Source organism: Parus major, chromosome 5 (assembly GCF_001522545.3).
Source record: "Parus major isolate Abel chromosome 5, Parus_major1.1, whole genome shotgun sequence".
Lineage (NCBI taxonomy): Eukaryota > Metazoa > Chordata > Aves > Passeriformes > Paridae > Parus > Parus major.
The window spans coordinates 41,451,020-41,473,514 of NC_031774.1; the positions used below are offsets into that span (position 1 = coordinate 41,451,020).

At 38.1% G+C, this 22,495-nt stretch overlaps 1 protein-coding gene across 14 annotated transcripts in view; it reads left to right on the forward strand.

Annotated features, from left to right (window-relative positions):
* NRXN3 (neurexin 3) overlaps window positions 1-22,495 on the forward strand; it is a 964,547-nt gene that overhangs the window by 814,231 nt on the left and 127,821 nt on the right. For all 14 annotated transcript variants that reach the window (XM_015631171.2, XM_033514971.1, XM_015631158.2 and 11 more), the window contains one exon: window positions 15,274-15,445. In XM_015631171.2, the coding sequence (XP_015486657.1) occupies window positions 15,274-15,445 (172 nt within the window). The remainder of the gene's footprint in view (window positions 1-15,273; window positions 15,446-22,495) is intronic.

The following is a 22,495-nucleotide window of genomic DNA, read 5'->3' on the forward strand; positions in this document are numbered from 1 at the left end:
ACCATTGTCATTATTTTGATACCTTTTCATTTTATTATGGAAAATCTCAAAAGCCATCATAGGGTGGAATTTTTAAAATCTTTGATACTTTCTTTTTAATAAACCTGTAATTTTGAACCAGTTGTTTTGCTCCCTGATGTATTCTGGCCGTTCACTGATGGTCTCTTTTCCCTCACTGGGGCAGTTCCACTAGTGTTTGAAGATAATTAATGAGAAGCTGTGCAAACCCTTCTGAAACTTTCAGAATCCTGATGCAGGAATCTGCTGTACATTCAGGCTGACATTTGTACCCATCTATTTAGGGAGACTGTAATTAGGTTAACTTGTGCTCTGGTGTGAAAAAAGACCATCATGATTTTATGATACAGAACTGCAATCTGTTTGTTTTATCCATCCTTCAAGTCTTAGTATAGGTTATCTTTGCCTGAAGACTGGTGTGACATGAATTCCCTGGAGCTTCTTTCACTTATGTCATGTACTTAATTCTTCTTTGGTACAAGAGCATGAATGGTGTTTGGTGGATCAGCACAAATTTCATATTACTAATTCCAAAACAACTATATCCTTTTTCTGAAGGAGAGCCTTTGATTATTAATATTGTAATGAAGTACAAAGTAATTTGAGGATAGTGATATTTATTCAGAGGAGCATAGGATTCCACAGAGATGAACAGGACCATTGCAAAAAGCAGATACATGCTATTTTGTTGTATTTTCTCATCTTCTTCTTATTGTAATATGACTAAATAAAGAACACATGGTAGCTACAAACACAGGGAATCCATGCCAGCATTCCCTCTTTTCTTGTTCTTGAAGTGCTCCCACATGCATACACATACTGTCTGCTTTGTTTTGTTGGTATTTTCTTTACAGCCTGACAAGGCTGTGTCTCTAGTATTGTCCACCAATGTGCAAAATAACCTTTTGAATCTTGACAACATGTATCATCCTCTGATTTTTTTAATTATTTTTTTTCTTCTTGTGAATGCCCGTGTTCTTATAGTAAATGTCTCTGTTTTAAATACTGTATAATTTCTGATTAGTATATAATTATATACTGTGAGGGTAGTGAGGGACTGGAACAGGTTGTATGATGAAATGGTGGCTGCCCCATCCCTGAGAGTGTTCGAGGCCAGGTTGGACAGAGCTTGGATCAACTTGGTTTTCTGGAAGGGGCCCCTGCCCATGGCAGGGCAGATGGAAATAGACAATCTCTAAGATCTCTTCCAATCCAAATCGTTCTATCATGCCATGTACTATTTTTAAACTGGCAGCACTAAAGTTGCTACTGAACTGGCTGGTAGTTACCCTCTAAGAAGTTCTTGAAGGCCATATCCACAGCATAGATAGAGCAGAGACATTGAAAGGATGTGACTCCTCTCTACACTATCATGCATGGAAATAAGCAGGGCCATCAATAGGGTTGAGAAAGTTGAGAAAATTTTTAATTATCTAGTCAACAGTTGCTTATCAAGAAGGTTGGCTAAAAACAGCTTCTCCTCTTTTAATGTAAATGTTCAGAAAATAAGTATCTGATGAAATCATTCTGAGATTTTACCAGACTGCAGAGAAACCCCTTCCATTTGCAGTGTAGTTGCATGCCCTTAAATGGAAAGGATGAAAGGAGGAGTGAAACAGGGACTATACTGGGAGAAGAAACAAGTCCAAGCTTTGGTATGACAAGAAGGTGAACCATATGCGATGAAAGGTTATCCAGGCTTAGTGTTCAGACTATTCAGGACAAAAAAAAAAAAAGAAAGAAAAAAATACTATAAACTTTTAAGCCCCTAGGAAACTGGGGCACAGTTAGTGCAAAAGATGAAGTCATTGGCTTCAGTGTAGCAGTGGCCAAGTGGCAGTGTGATGTACACCCCAGGCAGAGGTGCTGCTCTCCTGTGGGCCTTGCCACCAAAGCTGTAGTAAGAGACTCTAGGGACAGCTGCTGATCTCCATCACCTTTTGTTTCTGTGTATCCCAGCAACCAAAGTGCCCAAATTACTGTTTTCTGAAGCACTCAGTTATGCATTAAAGTCTTCAAGGAACAAGTAGCACTCATAGACTTTGATGAGAGTTTCACCCTGGCCAGCTTCACCCACTGACCACTGCTGCCTGGCTGCATCTGCCAAACTGACTGCTGACACGAGCCCCTTTCAAGCTGAGGCTTCTCAGCTGCCCCTCTGCAGGCAGAGCTGAGACCAGCTCTAGGAATGGAGGTGGGAGCCTGTAGAACTGGGTAAAGTATAGAGGGGCAGAAATGAGGGAGATGATCAGAGGTTTGGTCTGCCAGACTGGCTTGCTAGCCACCACACTGCTTTGGTTTTAATTCCTTTTATCAGAAGTCTGCCTTCCAAGCCCAAACTCCCATGCCATATGCTGCCAGTACTGTCCTCCATCTGCCTGAAGACACAGACAACAGCCATAATAGTTGGCCACAGACATCCATCACCCTTATTGCTCCTTCAGTTTGTATTTTACAAGATCAGTCTGTTGCAAGTTTATTGTCTCTCCCAATCAACTCGTCAGATGGCTAAATTGTGTAGGAAGGAGAAAATATGGGGATCTGGTGCTATGGTCGTATCATTGCAAAAAGATGAGGCACATCCTTTTTCCCCTAAACAAAATGGCAGTTCTTAAAAATTTGATAATAGCAAAGGCTATGTTATTTTCTGCTGAACATACAATATTGAGCTAAATCCTTTTTCACATCTGGGTCCTCTGTAGGCTTTCTCCTGAGTAGAAATGTCAGAGTTTGACCTAATTTCAGCAGCCTGCTGACAAAATAATGAATGAACAGAGGAACTCTGTTCTTGCACTTGGGTAATATTTACTGAGTCTTGCTAAATCACAAAATGCTTGACAGAAGCTAGAAAATTTTCCCTTCCAGTATGTAAGCATAAACTGAATAGTCTAAATCACAACAGTCCTGTATCTCTGAATTCCTTTGGCTGCTCCAGTTTATTCACAAAAATTCATCTTTGATGAAGGAAGACATGTTAGGGGTGGTTTTGTACTGGTCTTACCTCCCATACCCTGAGCTTCCTTTACCTCAGTGTTCCTAATGGTAGCTACGCTGATTTCTGAATAAAGGATTGTCTCTAAAGGTGATCTTTGTCCCTTCATGCAGGCCTGATGAAACAGCTTCTTCCCATGGAAGCTAATGTGGATAAGTGAGTGGCCACAAGGACAAGGGAGGCTGCCTAATGGAATGCATCCTTATGCTTTGTTCTTTTTTGTTTCTCCCCTACTGATTTCAAAGTGTTCTAGAACCTAGAGGACACTCATCTTCTAAGCACTTCTGGTATTACAGTAGGATTAGGATCTCAGCACAGTCCTAAGACAGGAGTCTCCTTTGATATATTGGCTGTCCTTTTACATCTCATAACATTTTTCCTAGAAAGTGCAGAGAAGAAGATATCGGGAAGAAATATGGGAGCTGGAATCGTGACATTAACCTTCTCCTTACTCACTACTCCCATACCTACTATGCAAAAAAAAATCAGTACTGGAAGTACTTCAGCTTTTTTTGTGACATCCATTCCAAATAATCAAGTTTCCATTTGACATCAACAGTTGTCTTTTAACTAGCATAAAAACTAACAAACTTGGCAAGGGGCTCAGCTGATACCACTTTGACAAACAATAAGCAAATTCTGCAACACAAATTAAGTACATTAATAGCCAAATTGTGATTTTTTTTTCCCAGAGGCCTATCTTGATTTAATAAAATTCTCATCTTTGTAAGAAAACTCAGTCTTGATGTGAGGTACTTTTCCAACAAGTTTCAGATACAGCCTTTTGACCTATTTAATAGTTAGTGCATCCTATGTGTCTGTAAAACATGGGTGTTTGAAGTGTTCTTTGGTAGCAAAGTTAAGGTAATGTAAAGTGCTAGGTAGTGGCTTAAGAATGAAAGGACATTTAATTTATTTCCTCTGTTCCTGTAACTTTTTGTTCCTGCAAAATTTTGTCAAGTCATTTATCTTTGTCTCTGCTTTCCAGCATGCAAATGGTACTGGTGTACCAGTCATAGTCACTTTGTGAGCTATGTCTTCACTATGTTCCCTTCTTCTCTTTTTCCATCTCTGTCTAATATTCTAGCATCTATCAGTGCCCTCTCATGCAATCTGTAGAGTATTAAATTATTTTGAGTAATTAGCGTATTTTCATTTGAAATATAAGTTTCCTATACTGCAATGTTCATGTATTTTTAATGGTCTTCTTTCATTAAAAATTTTTAATTCAGTTTTAGGAAGGCCTTCAGCTGGAGTCCAGCCACATCTCAAAAGCCACACGACACTAACTTTAAAAAAAAAAAAAAATCTTCCATTTTAACAAAACAAGCTTTGAAAAGCTAGAAATAAGCTGTTACTGAATCCAGGTACTGTTTGTGTTTGCAAGTCCTCATATTATTCCTCTTTTTATTGTTGGATTGGAGAGACCTATTGAACCTTAGCTCAGACTTGCTTGTGTGGTCAAGAAGGCTACTTTGGTTACAATAGGCTGTTGATATTATGCAGTTCATGGAATCTGTTTCATAGACTTGAAAAGAAACATAGAATATAGGCCCTGGATGCACTAAATTCTATTAGACTTCTATTAAAATTCTGTCAAGAAAACTCTAAGAAAGGAAAGTGCAGTAGTATATAGTGCTTAGTCATGTAATACCTTTAAATATGTATTTTTGGACCACTCTGAAACCCTAGGATATTCTTTATGATTAAGATAAGAGAGTTTGCAAAAAAATAAACACTAGGCAAAACCAAGTTTGAATAGATTAATTCTGTCCAGAGCCTCTTCACCCCTTGCCCTTCTATAGCTACTGTACTTGGGTTAGTTGGATGGTGATCACCTTTCCTGTCAGAATGCAGTGTCTTTTTTTAAAGCCATCTTCTTGACAAGTGCTCACTTTTCTGTTGGTTATGGGTCGAGACAGACAGCTGTGATTGCTATTACTGAGCAATATGTGCTGTGCCTTCAGCTCATTGACATCTCACAGCCAATGCTCTTGGTAAGGAAGTCAGTAGTTAAGGTACATGGTTTATTCCACGTGGCCTGTAAGTATCAAATCTTTAATTCCATATTTTGTGTATGTATTGGGTTTGTAAGGTTTTGGTATGGGGTGGCTACATAGTTATCTTCTGTGAGAAGCTGTCAGAAGCTTCCCCTGTGTCTGACAGAGCCAAGGCCAGCCAATTCCAAGACTAGGACCTGCTGCTGGCCAAGGCCATCTGGGACAGTGGTATAACCTCTGTGAAAACATAGTTAATTAAAAAGGGGAGAACACGTTGCTGAGCAGGAGCAGTGGCAGTGGGATAGAGCCTGTGGTGAAGCCCACGATGAGGCAGGGAGCAGGGAGAGGATAGAGAGTTCAAGAGTGAAGTTCTGGAAGAAGGGAGAGTCAAGGAGAAGGTGTTTTTAAGATTTATTTCTCATTAGCCTACTCTGATTTGATTGGTAATAAATTAAACTAATTTCCCTAAGCTGAGACTGTTTTGCCAGTGACAGCAACTCATGAGTGATCTCTCCCTGCCCTTATCTCAACTCATGAGCCTTTCATTTTATTTCTTCTCCTCCTCCTGCTGAATTGGAGAAGTGATGGAGAGGCTTTGGTGAGTATCTGGTATCCAGCGAGGTTCAAACCACTGGATTGTGATTGCCACTTTAGCTTCTGCCAGCATAAATTGTTGGCAATGTTACCCAGTGGATTGAAACCCCAGGGGAGATGTTGTGAGATCAATGGGCGTATTTTCTCCTGGAAGGTCTCTCCTTTGGAGCAAACTCCTTGTTCTTGTGCCCTACTAAAATCAGACTTGTTACTGCAGTCATTTCTTTATTGAGTGGATGTGACATTTTAGCAGCTGGTCATGTTTTTTTTTCTGAGGAGTGAGTTGCAGAGCAGCTCTTAGAAAGGTAAAGGCCTACTTTTAATCAGCCAACTTCGGTAATGCCGGAAGAGTGCAGCAGCTTGAGCATACTTCAAGTTTAAAATGCAGCATGCAATATGCATTGGCTACCTTCTCTGGGAAAATTGAAGCTGGTGTCAACATTCAGAATGGTTCCTGTTTCTGATCTAGCGCAGAATCTTATCTACAAGGTATAATTTCACAAAATTTCCCAAGATATACTGTTTATATTTTCAGAAGGCACTGTCACAATATTTAATCCTAATTATAGTTGGAGTTCACACCATCAGATAGGGCATATTTTTATCATCCGTATTTTAATCTGTGAGAACAAATTAGCCATCTGAATAATGTATTTGCTAATGAACCAATAGACAGATACCACCTTTTTAATTTGTTTTGCATCCTGTTTCCCAAGGAAATGCCCCTTTTCAGCATGCTCCTAATTTCAGTTTCTTTAATTGCAGTATGATATCCCTAAATGAGTGGGGTTTAGCAGCCTTGTGGCTGGAGTATCACCAGCTGTGTAATAACAATTGTTTTTTTGCAAACTGTGTGGTCTAAACACACCTGCACGTGTTTCTTGAAACATTCTACTGCCTGTTAGTTGACTGGCAGTGTATTGGTGCCATCCTGGGTAACAGGAAAAGATTTAATTGGGCACACCATCCTAGGCACTGAATGGCATGAAAGGAAGCCTCCTTTTTAATATTGCTGGCTATCACTGATTACTGGGCTTGGCAGGTGTCCGATGCAAGAGCAACTAGGTGTGCCACAGCATTCCCTAGATTTTGAGGAAGTGGGTTTAGGGTGAGCTTAGTACAAGCCTCATCATGGTACTGATGATACTGTAAATCAGGATACTCTGCTTGATATTAATTAACTGTACTGCAACAACATCTGGAGGCCCCACTGGATACTAGGGCTCCACTGTGGCAGATAACATATGAATACTGTTTGATAAGCCTTTTGATGATGTGACTTCACATTATAAAAAGACAAACTGGAGAGAGGGAAATTAAAGTGGCTTTTTCAAGGTACAGCAGAGCAGCAGTAAAAGCAAAAATATTTTCTTTCAACCCTGTGTTCTATCTTACTAGTTTTGATTACCTCTGTGAGTGAGTTAAAATTTAAAGGTCTCTATTTCTACTAATGGTATCACCTTACAAGAAATATGTAAGCTTCTGGGGAAAAATTAATTCCTAAATGTAATTCTGCTGATATTATGTATTAATGTTACCTAAACTGCTTCAATCTCTTTACATTCAAAGAGAGTGTAAAGCTCTTATCTGGTGCAGGGTATCTAGGCTGAAGTAAACAAGCAGATTCTATATTTCTTGTCTTTTCCTGGTGAAAATATCTTGTGTGTGTTGTTGTACATAATGAGTCACTCCTGACCCTGGTAGAACTGTCACAGAATTGTGCTTCTTGTCCATTTTTTTCCACTTGTCTTCATGGTAGTTTTGATTATAAAATAAACTTTTCTTAGACAAAAGACAAAGACTGAAAGATGGAAAGATGCAGGTAGAGAAGATTAGGCAAAATTAAAGCAAGAGAATGGCAATTTCACATCCCACTGGTAAATCTATTTCTGTGATATTGCAAAGGTGTTTGACCAAAAAAGGTTGAAGAACAGGTGTAAGATGTACTTTAGTAGCAGTGTATTCCTGTGCTACAATTTCTTGTAGTAAGGGCCATTAAAGAAGTATTATATTGCCATCTGTGTCCCACATAAACATTCAACTGGCAGAAGATGAAGGGCAGTTTGGAAGATTTGTTAAATTCTTAACAAGGAAACTGATATAAATTTTACTTTAGCCCAATAATGTAAGGTGTCTCCAACCAAAGAGATCACCTTTCAATATAAGGAACAGTCCCAGAGAGAACTCCTGAACTAGACTGTTGATCATGGTGAATAAGCCTCAAATGTGAGCCCACATAGTAAGATTGTGTAATTGCTGTAAACTGAAGTTAAAAATTTCTGGTGTCTCCACTTGAAGTATAAGTAAACTGAAGGAGTTTCAGTGCCATGGGGACGTTTAAATGAAAGATTGGAAAACCTGCTTTTAAGCAAGAATCTGAGAGGTTTTCTCTTATGCTCTACAAAACTGAGGAGAGAGTTTGCAGTCAAGGAAAGATGAAGCTGGAACCCCAAGTCTTTTGCTTTAGCATTTTTTTGCTCTGAGGATGGACTACAGGCAGCAGTGTGGCCAGTGAGAGATGTTTATGTAAGCTACCTTTCCTAAACTTTCAATGGAAAAGATTAGATTTTCATTAATATTTCCCAATTTTATTTTTCTACCACTTAAAATGAACAAGAGTCAGTAGCAACCTTGAAGAAAATTTTGGCTTGATCACAGACTTACAAGTTATTTGTGGTGATATGATGCTAGATGGTGTTTCAGTAGAGGCAGTAACAGTTCAGCAATAATCTGCTTTTCAGGAAGAGCTGAGCACAAGGTTATATTCATATTGCTGTTTTCAATTCTTGATCCTTCCCATTAATTTGGTACCTTTTTTTGCTTAAACATAATTGTCAAATGCCTTTCTTATATATTTGTTCTTTGAGTTATAAAGAATTACTGCTGAATCACTGCTTCTTTATTATATACACAATTTCAAGTGTACTACTTTTTGGAACCTTTTATATCTCCTCTTTTTCTTTTTGAGATGGCCTCAAAAAGATCTGTGTACTGTGTTCAAGAACTGAAGTCAAAGGTCAACCCTTAACTTATAATACAGGTTTTTCTTTTGTACACTGTTCCTTTTTATTACAATTCTTGAATTCCACTTGCCTTTTTGACCGTGTTCAGCACTAGGCCAATCTCATCAAAATAGCAACTGTAATGAATCCAAGCCTTCTTTCCTCAGCTGCAAATCACAAATGCTGCTCTAAAATATATCCTGTAGTTTAAAAAAGAATCAATTCAGACAAGATATATGACCTCCTATAAAATTTTAGAGGAGAGTAGATTATAACAATTGTCCTTTTTAGCCTTATAAATTATGTATCGCTGAGAACTGCTTCTTTTAAAAACCATGCCCCCAAAGGGTAATAATTTCTATTTATTTTATCCTCTGTGTGTGTGTGATTATTTCTGATAAATAGGTTTAAACTGGCATTGTGTAGATCTGGTGGAGAACCTTAAAGAAGCAGTAACAGTATATAACAAAAAATTACCTACTGCTCCTTATAACAGCCTTTAAAAATCAATTAAAATTAGCTGACCTGTACTTCCCCTTAACAACATTTTTTCCTTGTTTCCTTGTAACTGTAAAGTGTTGGCACCCTGATCAAAACCTTCCAAGACAGGTGAGCTTCAGTACCTGTCATTCCTCTCAGAGCATTTGCTGTTTTTTGTTGATTATCATATTTGCCAGGGTGGTGATACTGATTCTTGAGCGTGTTTCCCCAGCCATCACTGTTTGGATAAAGACAGATTTCATCCAGTAAACTCTCCCTTTTCCCAGCCATAAGTTTTTTACATACTGAATCCTGATTTCAGAGTTACCTCTCAGTGATATTAAAAACAGTACTAAATATGGCCAGAGAAGAGTAGAACTTAACTGCCTTATACTCTGTGCTGAATAGAGGTTCTAATACTTGCCCTTCTTAAATCCATTGATACATGTGTACCAGAAAGATGTGTCCAGCCATGCATTCAGTTCTAGCTGCAGCCCAGAAGGGCCCTCTAAGGACAATGCTGGTTTCTACTGCCTTTCTAATCAGCAAAGATCTTTCTGAGTTTCTGTTCTGTTCTGTTTGTGAAAGTTCACAAAAAAAGATCTGTAGTTGTAGTAATAAATGAGTGTCCTCTAAGGAATGTGCATCTATACCTTCAGTTCTCCTGGATAACTCACAGTATTTAGCACTGTTGTACAAAGCCCCCTAGACCACAGAGAGTGAGTGATCCTTCAGAGGGACTAACATTCAGAATCAAGTTAGAGGCAAAGCAAAAAATAAAAAACAACCAGGCAAACAAAACCCTGAAGGAAATCAAGCAAAGAAAGTCATAAAGAATAAAGTGAAAACAAAGAGGGAGAAATAAATGTTCAATCTCTTTTTAAAAACCTAGACTTTTTAAAAGTGTGAGGAGCCCAAAGTGAAGCAAGCCATTCAAGGAAGAGCTGTTCTCAGGGTTATTAAAAAAACAAAACAATTCTCCTGAATTTCGAGGGTAGTGCAGTTGAAGTGTATGTATCTGGCATATTTTGGGGGGGAGGGAAAGTTTACTAAAAAACTTTCCTACAGCGTGAAATGGCTTGTTGTGTTGGGGAAAGAGCTTGTATTAGTTTCAAATGAGAGCAGCAAAATCAGCAGTGATCTGCAGGACAGAGAAACTAGGAGTACTGTCTGCCAGTTCTGGGCTGATGTCTAGCCATGTTGGAACCAGCCAGGGTGGGAGGAGGAGGCAGTACATGCAGTAGTTGCTATTTTAAAAATTATGCAATAAAATAAGTGTGAGAAAACACAGCCTGGGGTTGTATTCAGATTTCAGGTATGTTTTTTTATAAATACTTCCTTTAATTTTGCATTCTACTTCAGAAAAATAAGCAAAACAACACAAAAAGGATAAACTCTGCTTCCATTTCGATCAGTAGGAATTGAGTTTCTTCAACAGAATTGCTATTGATTCACATTGATGCAGCTGAGAGTAGGATCTGTCCTAATGCCTGGAGTTCTGTCTCTGGCTTTTTGAAAAGAAATACTTTCCAAACACAGGGAACAAATATATACTTTTAGTGTGGACAATTTAAATTTTAGATTAAGAAAAAGAAAACCTAAGGGTAAAGCTCTTTTCAGAGCACAGAGTGCGTGTGACTGTCTATGTGTACCCGCTAACACACACTAACTGCTCATCTTACAAAATCACTGCCAATCCTATTTTACTTTCTCTCTACCTGGTCTGCTACAGAAAGACAAATACCTTCAAAATGTAAAGGCATGGCATGGAGAAAGCAAAGGCCTGACAATTTGCACACAGGACAGGCTCTACTTCTCCTTGAATGAAGAGAAACAAAATTTAAAACATACCTGCTAAAATGTAAGACCTCAAAGTTCTGAGGTCCCTTGAGAGGAGAGGAACAGGTTTGGAGGAGTTGAATGTAGAAGGTGAGGAAAGCTGAGGACGTGTTCCTCTGAGATTGTAATTTCTCTGAGAGCTGAAATGTTTGGGTCGGCAGTATATAATCAATGTTTAAGTAAAATACATCTGGATTTTCAGAGCTTGTAAAGCTTGGAAAGATTGCCTATAACTCCTCTGTCACAGATAAAGAATCTGTTTTAAAGAAAGGTAAAATAAAAGGTTGCCCAAAGCAAACCAATGCTTTAGGGCAAGCAATAAATTGCTGATCTCCTGATCCAGGCTGTAGATTAGCTCTTGTGTAATTAAATAATGTTGAAAATGTTTGGTGATTGTGCATATAACAAACTGTTATGAGCAGTCTGTGTAGAGTAGACAGGTCAAGGAGAAACCTTGTACAATTTTTTTTCTTTTTTTCGGTACTTTTTGCTTTTTTTGTTCCTATAATTTATCTACAAACATTCCTTTATGTGATCATAATTATATTTCTAAAGTCTTAGAGACATAATGGCAGAAGTTCATCTCCAGAAGTGCTGTAGGGAATGAAATGGTAATATGGCTTTTGAGGGTAGCAATTTTATGGGACAAATCAGCATAAGACAAATTCTTGGAAAACTTTAAAAATCCTTTTTGGCACACTAGGCTTAAAGAAGAAGAAAAGTGAGATAGATTGAATACTGAGTTAATTTCATTATTTATAAATAAAATGGGTTTCAGTTTTCCAAAACATAGGGCCAGCACTTGATGTCACTTGGAGGTTTTAAAACCATTAATTAATGGTTGCCTTTTAATAGAAATTTTTGAGGCACCCAGTGAATACCAATATAGAGAGGAAAAGAATTGGACTGTCTGTTACAATTCTCTTGAACCCTTTTGGACCACGTAACTTATTTGCTCTGTGTGGTTCTGTATTCACCTTTTTCCTTGCTCTATAGTTAGCTAAAGATAAAAAAAAAAATCCTACATTATAAATGTTTTAGGTAGTGGCTCAAAGGTAAATCTTTCTTTGTCTCATATTTACTGGTCTAGTTAATACCTTTGTTTATGTAGAAAGAAAATCCACCAGCTGAATGTGTGGGGAAAGGAATGAAAGGTTATGTCCATCATGAACTGTTAAACCAAAATGGTAAAGCTTGTCTTTCAGATTTAGAAGGAAGAAAGGTCTTGGTAAAAGCTGTTTTTAATGAAGGGTTGTAGTGCAGGAAACTGGAATTGAAGAGATGTTGAAAATAAATTGTGAATTTGCCCCTAGTGTCCATGGTCACTGTTCTTTGCTGTAGGATTTTCTCTGTCCTTTGCTTTATTTTTTTGTTCTGTCAGGAATGCATAAATAACTGTTAATTTTTTCATAGTGTCTGGTGCTCTGGAGATATAAAATATTATAAATAAATTGTATCTTGAGGTCTGTGTGTGCAGTTTAGCTTCGGTAGCCCTACCTTTGACATATTGTATTGTGTTTTATTCTGGTAATTGGAACAAAACCATTTTCATTAGAAGTTCCTACTCAGTCCAAATAAGAGTCTCAGAAATTATGCTTCTGCAAAACTCGAGTTAAAGAGGCACAGAGAGCTCTGCCCAAGAGTGGTCTGAAGACAGCTGGAATAGGCTGTCCATAAGAATCACAGTTTATTTTTAGACAAATTTTTGCTCTTAATTGCAACAGTGTTACAAGGTTTTTAGAAGGGCTCTCTCTGGCTCTGGGAGGGGATGTCTCTCAGCATGGGAAAGACACCTATTTGCTCATTTCCCTCTTCTCTCCATCAGACTAAAGGCCACTGGCATTTTGCAGTCCTCTGCTTCCAGAATCTTATCTCTTTCCCAGTTTGCACTCTTATCACTCACCCTGTAAATAGGTCTTTTCCTTCAAGCCTTGGGAAAGGAAATGGTGAAAGTTGCTATCTCCTTTTCCTCTGAGGAGAAATCAGAAACATTTTCTCATTCTGCAGAGATTAATTGAACTTCCCACCACCCTTTTCCCCACCTGCACGTTTTTTACCTTTGCCTCATTAAGCTGTAGGCTTGAAGGTATGCAGCTTTCACTCTGCTGCAAAAATACCTTTTAATCCCTTCCTCTTCTGTGGTGGTGATCTGTTCCATTAGAAAAGGTGCAGCTCTTCATCTCACCTGCTTATGCTGTACCTTCACCAAGGGGGACTCTTTTAGAGCAGCCACAGTTTGCCAAAGAAGCTTGATGTATTGATGGCAGCTAAAAAGCAGTATGAGAGGTCTTCCAGGAGGTTGATTGTAAGGCAATATCTTGCAAAACCACAGTATCAGCAGCCAGGTTACCTGGTTGCTATATATAATTTGAGTCTTTGAGGGAAAATTAATCACGTGCGTTGGTAATTGCTATGCAGGTAAGGATAATTATATGGTTACCACCAAAAGATTCACTAAAACAGTGTTGGGAGATCACTTCATATGTCAAAGAAGTGGTAAAGCTGTGCCAGCAATGCTTTTATCTGAAATAAATCTTTGTTAACTGAAACTTCACTTATTTTTGGCTAGCATAAGAGAAGAAACATTGGTTGTTTTCAAATGGCATCTGAGTTCATGCATCTGCTGGGAGCACCAATCCACTTACCTCATGTTCCCATGAAAAGAAAAAGATTATATTGATATCTTGAAGAAAAGTGCCTTCAAAGAATAACAGTATGAATGTACATTAAACCTTCTATCCAGCATACATTTAGCACAGTCTAAAATTTACTGTTGTATTGAGAGAAAAACCAAGATGCTTACTGTTTCAGTACTAAACCTCAAGTAGTTGAACCACTGTTCATGACCTCTTCAGCTACAGGACTGTTTGCTATCCTTTCCAAAAACAATGTCGTAGTCAGATACCAGGAAACTTGGTTTTAGGAAGAAAATGTCAAAAAAAAAAAAAAGGGTATTGAAGATACAAGGAATTTGTGATGAGTACTTTGGTATGAGTAAGCTTTGAAATGTAAAATAAAGCAGGAATCAGAAAGACTTCTCTGAGAAATTGAAAAATGGTGGAATTTTCACAAAAAAGATTTTTTGATACCAGGAGACAGGATTAAATCCAGGAGAGGAATCCAAGTTGTTCATCAAGTACAAAAGGAGAGGTTTCTTATTGCTGAGATTTGCTAATGTGAATGTAGTGAAGTTAGGGTAACAGCCCTGTGCAATTGAGTCCTCTGCCCACTAAGCAGATATGTCAGGTATTAAATGGAACAGAATGGTCCCATGAGCCTTTATTATACCCCAGGTTTTTTCAAGGAAGTTATATTTGCATCAAAAATGGCCATCTGCTCTCTGTTGTTTCAATTTTATCATATGGATAGCTTGCAAATGTATTGACTTCCTGTATGATACATTTTAGTTCTGCCTGTCTGTACCAGTTTTGGATCTGTGCAGTGCACATAATATGCCTTCATAATTGTTGACACCAATATACTGTGCCTCTCCTTACTGAGTGTTTGGAGATGCATTCCTCTTAATTGTACAGTGATGAGAATTTATGTCATTGTGTAAGTCAGTAGTATTAAATGCATATATCTAATCTGTGTATACCCTGGGTGTATATTTTACAACCTAAAGACATTAAATATGGTCATTACTTGGAACCACCTGAGGGGAGCTGCAGAAGGAAGTGTTGTGACTACTATAACAGGCTTTTCCTTCCCTTTCAGTCAGTGACTAGTGGAAAGTTTTGTGAAAGCACTGCTTTAATGGTAGGGCGCTGCTTAGTGTGTGATGGAGAAAAATAAGATGGGCTGCTCCTGTCTTTTAGGTAGCTTCTCTCTGGTTTTCAAAGTCAGCTAATGACATTTCTGCTCCCTTTGACTTCCATTCATCTTCCAACTGCATTCTTCCTGCTGGATCCCACAATTATTTTTGGGGGGGTGAAGACTGTTTTTTCCCAAGAATAACAGGAAAAAACCAGGTGTTGAGATAACAGCCTGTCTGTGGCTGCATTTTATATAACAAGTGACTAGTAATAATCAGGAGAGATGTTGCTCAAATAACTCTTTATCCGCATCTCCTGATTTTTGTTGCCTGGTTTCTCACCTGTCTTCTGTGATGTTTCACAGGAACAAATGAGTCACTGTCTTCAGGTGAATGCTGTAAAGAACAGTGTGAAAGAAAGTGTTTGCATTGAAGCAGAACCAATGAAGTGTGTCCTTACGAAGCTGAAAATGACACTTCTGTGTATTCTTCAGTGCCATCTACCGGCAGAATTACCCACTAGAGACTTACAGGCCAAGAACATTCTCCCAAGTGGCAGCAATTTAAAAACATTTGTTTCTTTTCTTCTTTTAGGAGCAAGGCAAGATTGGTGTAGTCTTCAATATTGGCACAGTGGACATCTCTATTAAAGAGGAAAGCACACCTGTAAATGATGGCAAATACCACGTAGTACGCTTTACCAGGAATGGTGGCAATGCAACGCTTCAGGTTGACAGCTGGCCAGTGAATGAACACTACCCCACAGGTACATATGTTTTTCTTCTTTTTTTTCCTCTTTCAGTGTATCTGTACCTATAAAATAATGTTTAATAACAGCTGGTTTCTATATAAATCTTTGTTGCTTCATCTCGACAAGAAATCCACAAGCCTGGTGATGTGTATCCTGTCTCTTGGAAAACAAACTAATGGTCCTTTACACTGGAAGAATAAGCACACCAACTGTGTGGCGTGATGCCCATAGATCATGCTATTTCAGAGGTCTCTAAGTGAATCTTGGTTCTACACAGAGTTACAAAGCCATTCAATGACAAATTTGGTTTTGCTACTTGTGATATTTTCTAAATATTCAAGGTACAAAAGTTTGGAACAGACTTTATGAACAGGAGTGGTGACTCTAGACACACCCCAGATAGTATCTATATATGTGTAGAGTAGAAATGTAAGGAATGTGGAAGATTAAGCAAGTATTTGAGCAGACCTTATGCTTACCTTGTAATTTTTTATTGTCTGAATTTCACTTAGGTTAAATTCTTCTCTCTTAGGTTTGCAGATACAAAGGTTAATGCACCATCTAACCAAAACTGACAACTCCTAGTTGACTTCCTGTCAAAATGCAGTGGAAAAATTCAATATCTTTGGAACTTACCACCCTAAATCCACCAGAAATAGCGAATAAGTGGCTCTTGATGCACTCTCACATATTTTATCCTACCACTGGCAAATCACAACCTCATGATACTTTATGTCACCATGCTAAAGGATCAAATTTACTCAAAGTGAAAAAGTGATGCTGACAGTGCATTAGATAGCTGAGGTGTGATAATGTGTATGGTGATAAAGGAAGAATGAACACAAGGAAAGGACTCCAGTGTTAACTGCTTTCCTCTTACTCATATGTTGCCTAAGCTCAAGCCATGAGCTTCTTGGTTTTCAGTATTGAAACATTCAGTTCTTTATTTCTAGGTTGTACAGTAGTAACTCAGGACAAAGGGAAGATTTCTTGCTAGTTGTGTAGGAACTGTTCAAAAGAAACTTAAATTATAGGAAATATCCTAACCTGAGGTTATATACTAATTTATGTGATGTTATACTAATAAATTGCTCCAAAGGGATGACTTCATCTCTTCTACTCCCTCAGAAAGCACACAGGAAAGGTTTTTAAATGTGTGTCATCTGTGCTGTATTGCTCTCTACCACATATGTCCCTTTGTCAGTGTTTTGTGAAGTATGTACAAACAGATACCTTTCAATTATTAACCTTATTTCTGTGAAAAAATTCTTTTTGAAAAATTCCATGACAGATATGCTGAGTTAGATTCTAGCTCTGCTATCCATTGGTTTGAGAGGAAAGTGAGCTAAGAAAGGTCCAGCTGAAGATCTTTCTTTTGCTCCTTTCATCAATTATTTTGTAAAATACCTCCAATCCAGCTGGCAGCCAATTAAAGTCACTACAAACCTTATGAATAAATTTTCTCCTTATATTGCTTGCTGTAGTCAGTCTCTGGTGTAAAGAAACAAAATATTCAGCTCAATGCTTTAGAGTTTTTGGGGTTTTTTTAAAAAGGAAAATAAATCACACTCAGGGACTACCTCAGTACCCTGGGCTTCTGCCTTGGCTAAAGATATTTCTGTGTTTTCATTAAAAGATGTATGGTTTTATGGAATCAGCATTAATCTTATGTTCTGGGTTAGTATTGAGTGTTTGCAGTTGTACCCTAAGAAAAAAGGACACCTTTATCTTCCAGACACATTTTCTTTTCTGTGCATGTATTTCAATTTTTGTCTGTTTGTAGGTGATGAATTTTTCAGCCTGTCCCTGTGAAAATAAGGCTTGTAGGACCATACTTCATGTATACAGGTTTCTCCCTTATTTGTTTTCCTACTTCTTTCAAACACAGTGCTAATATTTAAGCCGAAATTAAAAAAAAAATAGGGAAAAAATCAAAAAACCTAAAGGTATTACACTGCTGTGGGAAAAACCCAAGCAATCCAACAAACAAACAAAAAAAAAAAAACCAAGGGAGGAGGGCAGTGTTCCAGCCTTCCCAAAGGAAAGGACTGTGGCTTGATGTCAATTCATGTTAAATACGAGAATATCCATAAAGCAAAGTGGCATTATGAATGCCTAAGATTCAGAAAAGATTCAATGAACCAATAATTACAGGAAACCAATACTTATTAGTCCCATTTTCTGGGCAGTCAATGGTTTAGAAAAAAAGATTGAACAGGAGCTTTTGAAATTAATTACTTGTCTTTCACAAACCAAACTTGCACTATTGTTTTTTGATCTGACTGCAAGACCAAACCTGTGTTCAGCTGAGATTGAGCTCTGTGAAGGCTTTGTGGTTGGACGGACCCCAGGCTAAGCCAGTGTGTTTCAACTGGAATCTGCTGAAAATTTAAATTCCTATCAAACTTGAGTGATAGTAGCTTAATAATCCCTTATGTCTCGCATAGGATCATGTCAGTTCTGGAAACAGTTATTTGTAGTGTTTAAAAAATGCATTTGTAGAGCATACTTGCTTGGGCACACTGCCTGTAAAATTAATAATTTCATGTGTACTTGGTTTTCCACACAGTGCTACAACCTAGTGTTTACAAATTTTGTAAACTGTCCAATGTATCCTCTTTGTCATCACACATGGTGCATGTGTGATGCATGAAAATCTTCAGTCAGGGCTGCATTCTGAATGGCATTCCCATGCTCCTCTCTGAGTTTTATTACTTGTGGAAGGATTATACATTAGACTCATAATTACTTGCTCAATGAAAAGTACAAATAAAAGTTGGATATTCATTAAATGAGCAAAGTGAGGTAATATTGGCTTTCCTTAAAATACAATCTTTAGTTAAATTGAAATTAACTGAAACTAGCCCGATGGGACCAAAAGGCTCCAAAGCTGTATTTTTACACTTTCAAATAAAAGACAAGGAAAATAGAATGACAACAAACTTAGAACTCAGGCAGTGACATTTTGGATTTTATAGCATCCAGTTGCATTCTAGTCACCTACAACATGAGCTTTACACTTTCTTGTAAGGAAAAGAGTTAGAGAAAAATGGTAAATGAGGGAATTAACTTGGAGCCAAAGTTGTCTTTGTGACTGAAATAATCCAAATTACTAGGGATGATCTCTCATCTTTAGTACCATTTCAAAGTGCCAGAGTTTCTCTTACTGGACATTAAGACAGAACAGTGGGCCTGCATAGGTATTTGAGACAAAGCTCCTGAGAATTGGGAGATGTCAAAAAAGCAGCATTAGTACAGAGGCTGCTATCTGCAACTGAGCTGTTGTGGTTCAGCCAAAATCACTGAGCTGTTTGTGCCTTATTTGCATTAGTTTTGCCCTTTCTCCTCTCTCTCAAGAATACAGGTAAGGAGATGGGTTTTTTCCATAGGCTGTACTGATAGCAAATTTCTTCATGCTTGATTCGTTAAGTTGGTTATCACAGTGTGATACAATTTTTCTCAGTCAGGGTATAAAACATTTGCTCTAAAGTACAGTTTTCTTTGTCTGCCTCTGTTTTGTTGCCTCACATGCACCCTCACATTCATCCTTTTGTGTACATCCCAGAAAACAGGTTGTGCTTGGTCATTGTTATTTTCCTGCTTTTATGTTCCTGGGGAGAGCCTTCTCTATATCTAAATAAATATTTTGATTAGGGAGTAGTTTTGGACCCAGACTTCAGAAAGAGGAAGTATCTGACATGTTTTTGTTTGTATTAAAATGAAACCCATCCAATTTGAGACAGAAATTTTCAGAATAGTTAGAAATCCGTCTTTCCACAGAATTGGTATACCTCATTCCTTAAGTTTTCATTACTTCTTAGGCAGGACATTTTCTTTTTTTACTCTGTCCATTGTCTTTCCTTGCAAAGACATTGTGTGATGCCAGATTTGTAGTGTAAGTCAAAACAAGCCTGATATTCCTGTTCATTCATCCAGGCACCAACTACATTTTCTGCATTAGGGAAAAAAAAAACAAAACTAGGTGAATAGAAGCTGTAAAGCAAGCATATCCATGATAAAAAAATAAAATCCTATTGAAGTAATGTTTTAAAGGAGAAGGGTAAAGGAAAAAGGGCAACTGGTGGGAAGGAGCAGTTATTTAAAGAAGTGTATAATCTAGAAAATCAAATGTAGCCTGGATTTTTTAATGCATTTTATAAACAAGAAATAAGATTATATTAAACTGGATTATTATCAGGATTCATTATTTCATCCACACAGTACATATTTTATATTTTTCCCCTTTATCATTCTTGAGTTCTCTCTCAGTCTTCTTGTAGTAGTCTGCCCTTTCAAATTACATTATTCTGCAGGTTTTTGCTATGGATAAAAGAAAAGAAAAAAAAAATCATTCTCTGTGCCCCTACTTAATTTGGTCCCTGAAGTACATTTCTGAGAGGAAGTTTTATTTCTGTAAAAGCTGGACTGTTAGCTCTTGGCAGCAGAACTGACTGCTCTGGCAGGTAGTGTGGCCAGATAAGTGCATACCTATAAAACATAAAGTTGATTCTGAGACCCTGATATCTGTGCTGGGATTTTCTTTCAGAGTAGTTCTAGTTCCAAGCATTTAATGTTCCTGAACTGTTGGGCATATCTTCTTTTTTCAATTTCATTTGAAAGCAATCCAATTTGAACTACATCTTTGTTAGTATGTGTGAGACAAAGTCTTTGTCTAAAATAATAAGCTTTCTAGAGACAGGTCAGAGTGATAGTGGTTTAGATTCTCCTACCTATCTAAAATGTGAAAGGCATAGACCTTGCCTTGCTAAAATGTATTTCTTCATTTGCTTGGTGGAAAGATCTGAAGCAGCTTGATTTGTGCCACACAATTTATGTGAGATAGGGAAGAAAACTGGCTGAGTTCTTACTTGCTTCTTTCAATAATTTTTTTAGCTAACTGAAGGAATACTGAAGGATGCTAGCAGCAGGACCCCTACCCCCAATTATCTAACAAGGGTCTTGGTGTCTGGGGAGGTACCTACTGACTGGAACCTAACCATTGCTATTACAGTTTATAAGAAGGGTGTGAGAAAAGATACAGAGAGTTACAGACCTGTTAGTCTAAATTCAGATCCTGGAAAAATTATGGAGATTATACTGTATGCTGTTAAAAGGCATTTAAAGAATAATGCAGTCTTAAGGCACACTCAACAAGGGTTCATAAGGGGAATGTTCCATTTAACTAATTTGATGTCTTTCTATTGTAAAGTCACCTGCCTCATGGATGAAGGGAAGGAGGTGGATGTAGTTTTTCTTGGATTTTAGTAATGCTTCTGATATCATCCCTCACAGCACCATTCCAGACAAGTTGCCCAGCTGTGGATTGAGCCATGCACAGTGCACTGGGTTAGGAACTGGCTGGATGGCAGAGTTCAAAGGGCTGTGGTGGATGGATGGGGCTACATCTGCCTGGCAAGTGGTCACCAGAGCTGCTCCTCAGGGTTCAGTTCTAGGCACAGGTCTGTTCAATATGTTCATTCTTCTGTGGTAAGAAGATCTCATGGATGAAAGGAAAGTAGTGGATGTAGGAAGTTTGCTAATGAGACTAAACTGGGAGGTGCTGTTGAATCCCTCAAGGGATAAGAGGCCTTGCAGGGGATTCTAGCTGCATGGGAGCATTGGACTATGATTAATGGGATAAAATTAAGCAAGAACAAATTCTGGATTCTGCACCTGGGGCAGAGTAACACCAGGCATTATTATGAATTAGGAGAGGAGTGGCTGGAGATCAGCCCTGCAGAAAGGGATCTGGGGGACTGGTGGGCAGCAGCTCAGTGTGAGTCATCTCTGGACCCTGACAGTGAAAACAGCAAACCACGTCCTGGGGAGCATAAAAACCAGCACAAACAGCCAGGAAAAAAAAGTGATTGCCCTGCTCTATTCAGTGTTGGTGTGGTCTCAGTGAGACCTCACTGTAGTGCCCCACAGTTTGAGAAGGATGTGAATATCCATGAAAATATCAGAGGACAGCAACAAAGCTGGTGACAGGGCTGGAGGGCATGTGAGATGGAGAGTGGCTAAGGACTTTGGGGTCACTGAGTTTGGAGAAAAGCAGGCTAGGGGTGACATTGCCCTTTACAGCTTTCTGAGGAGTGGAAGCAGAGACAGGTGCTGAGCTATTTTTCCATGGTACTTTTTGATGGGACATGTAGGAATGTTTCAAAGCTGTGCTAGAGGAGGATCACAATAGATCTTAGGAAGTATTACTTTACTGACAGACTGGTCAAATGGAACCATTTTTAGATCTAGAGAGATTGTCATAAGTGTTTAAAAGGCATTTGGACAATGCCCTTAAGAACATACTTTGGCTTTTGGCTATCCCTGATTGAGCTAGATAATCATTGCAACTGCTTTCCAAATATTCTAGTCTAAACTACTCACAAAGAAATACAGAATGTCAGGCAGAGGTTATAGATCTGCATTTCAGTGAAAGGTGATGCAACAAAGGCTGTAGAAAGAATCTTATGAAAGTCAGTTTTTCTAATTTATTTTTTTTTTTTTTACTTTATGATCTCTCATATTGGAGAAAATGTTAAGATTTTGAGACTTTTTTGGGACAGAAGAAATTATATACTACATCTCTATAACATAAAAAATGTAGATGTATTTTCCATCTCATCTGTTTTAACTGTAGAGAATTAATTATGGTGGTGGAAAGAACTTGAAGTATTTGTGTTTGTCTTGATAAGATTGAAAGCTTGGTTCCATCTTATTCTTCCTTTAGGAAAAGTATTCTATGATTAGAAGTATTGGAATAATTGGAATCTGGCATTTTTTGTATTGCTGTTACCCATTGGATACTTTTGAAAAGTGCTGACTATTTCTCAGTGAGATGATCCTAACTCTTCCCTGCCTGCATGGAAACATGCAAAAACGAAGCATGAAGCTGTTTTGGCTAGAGCAGGCTGAATACTGACTATTGCAAAGGACTATTGTGAATTGGAAGTGGTATTTTACAAGTGAGGAACCTTAAGCTAGTTTAAGTAGTAAGTGTTGCATAGCACCCCACAATCCCTGATGGGTGGTGTTGTGAGTTTCTGTGAAAAACAAGAAAACAGATTTCAT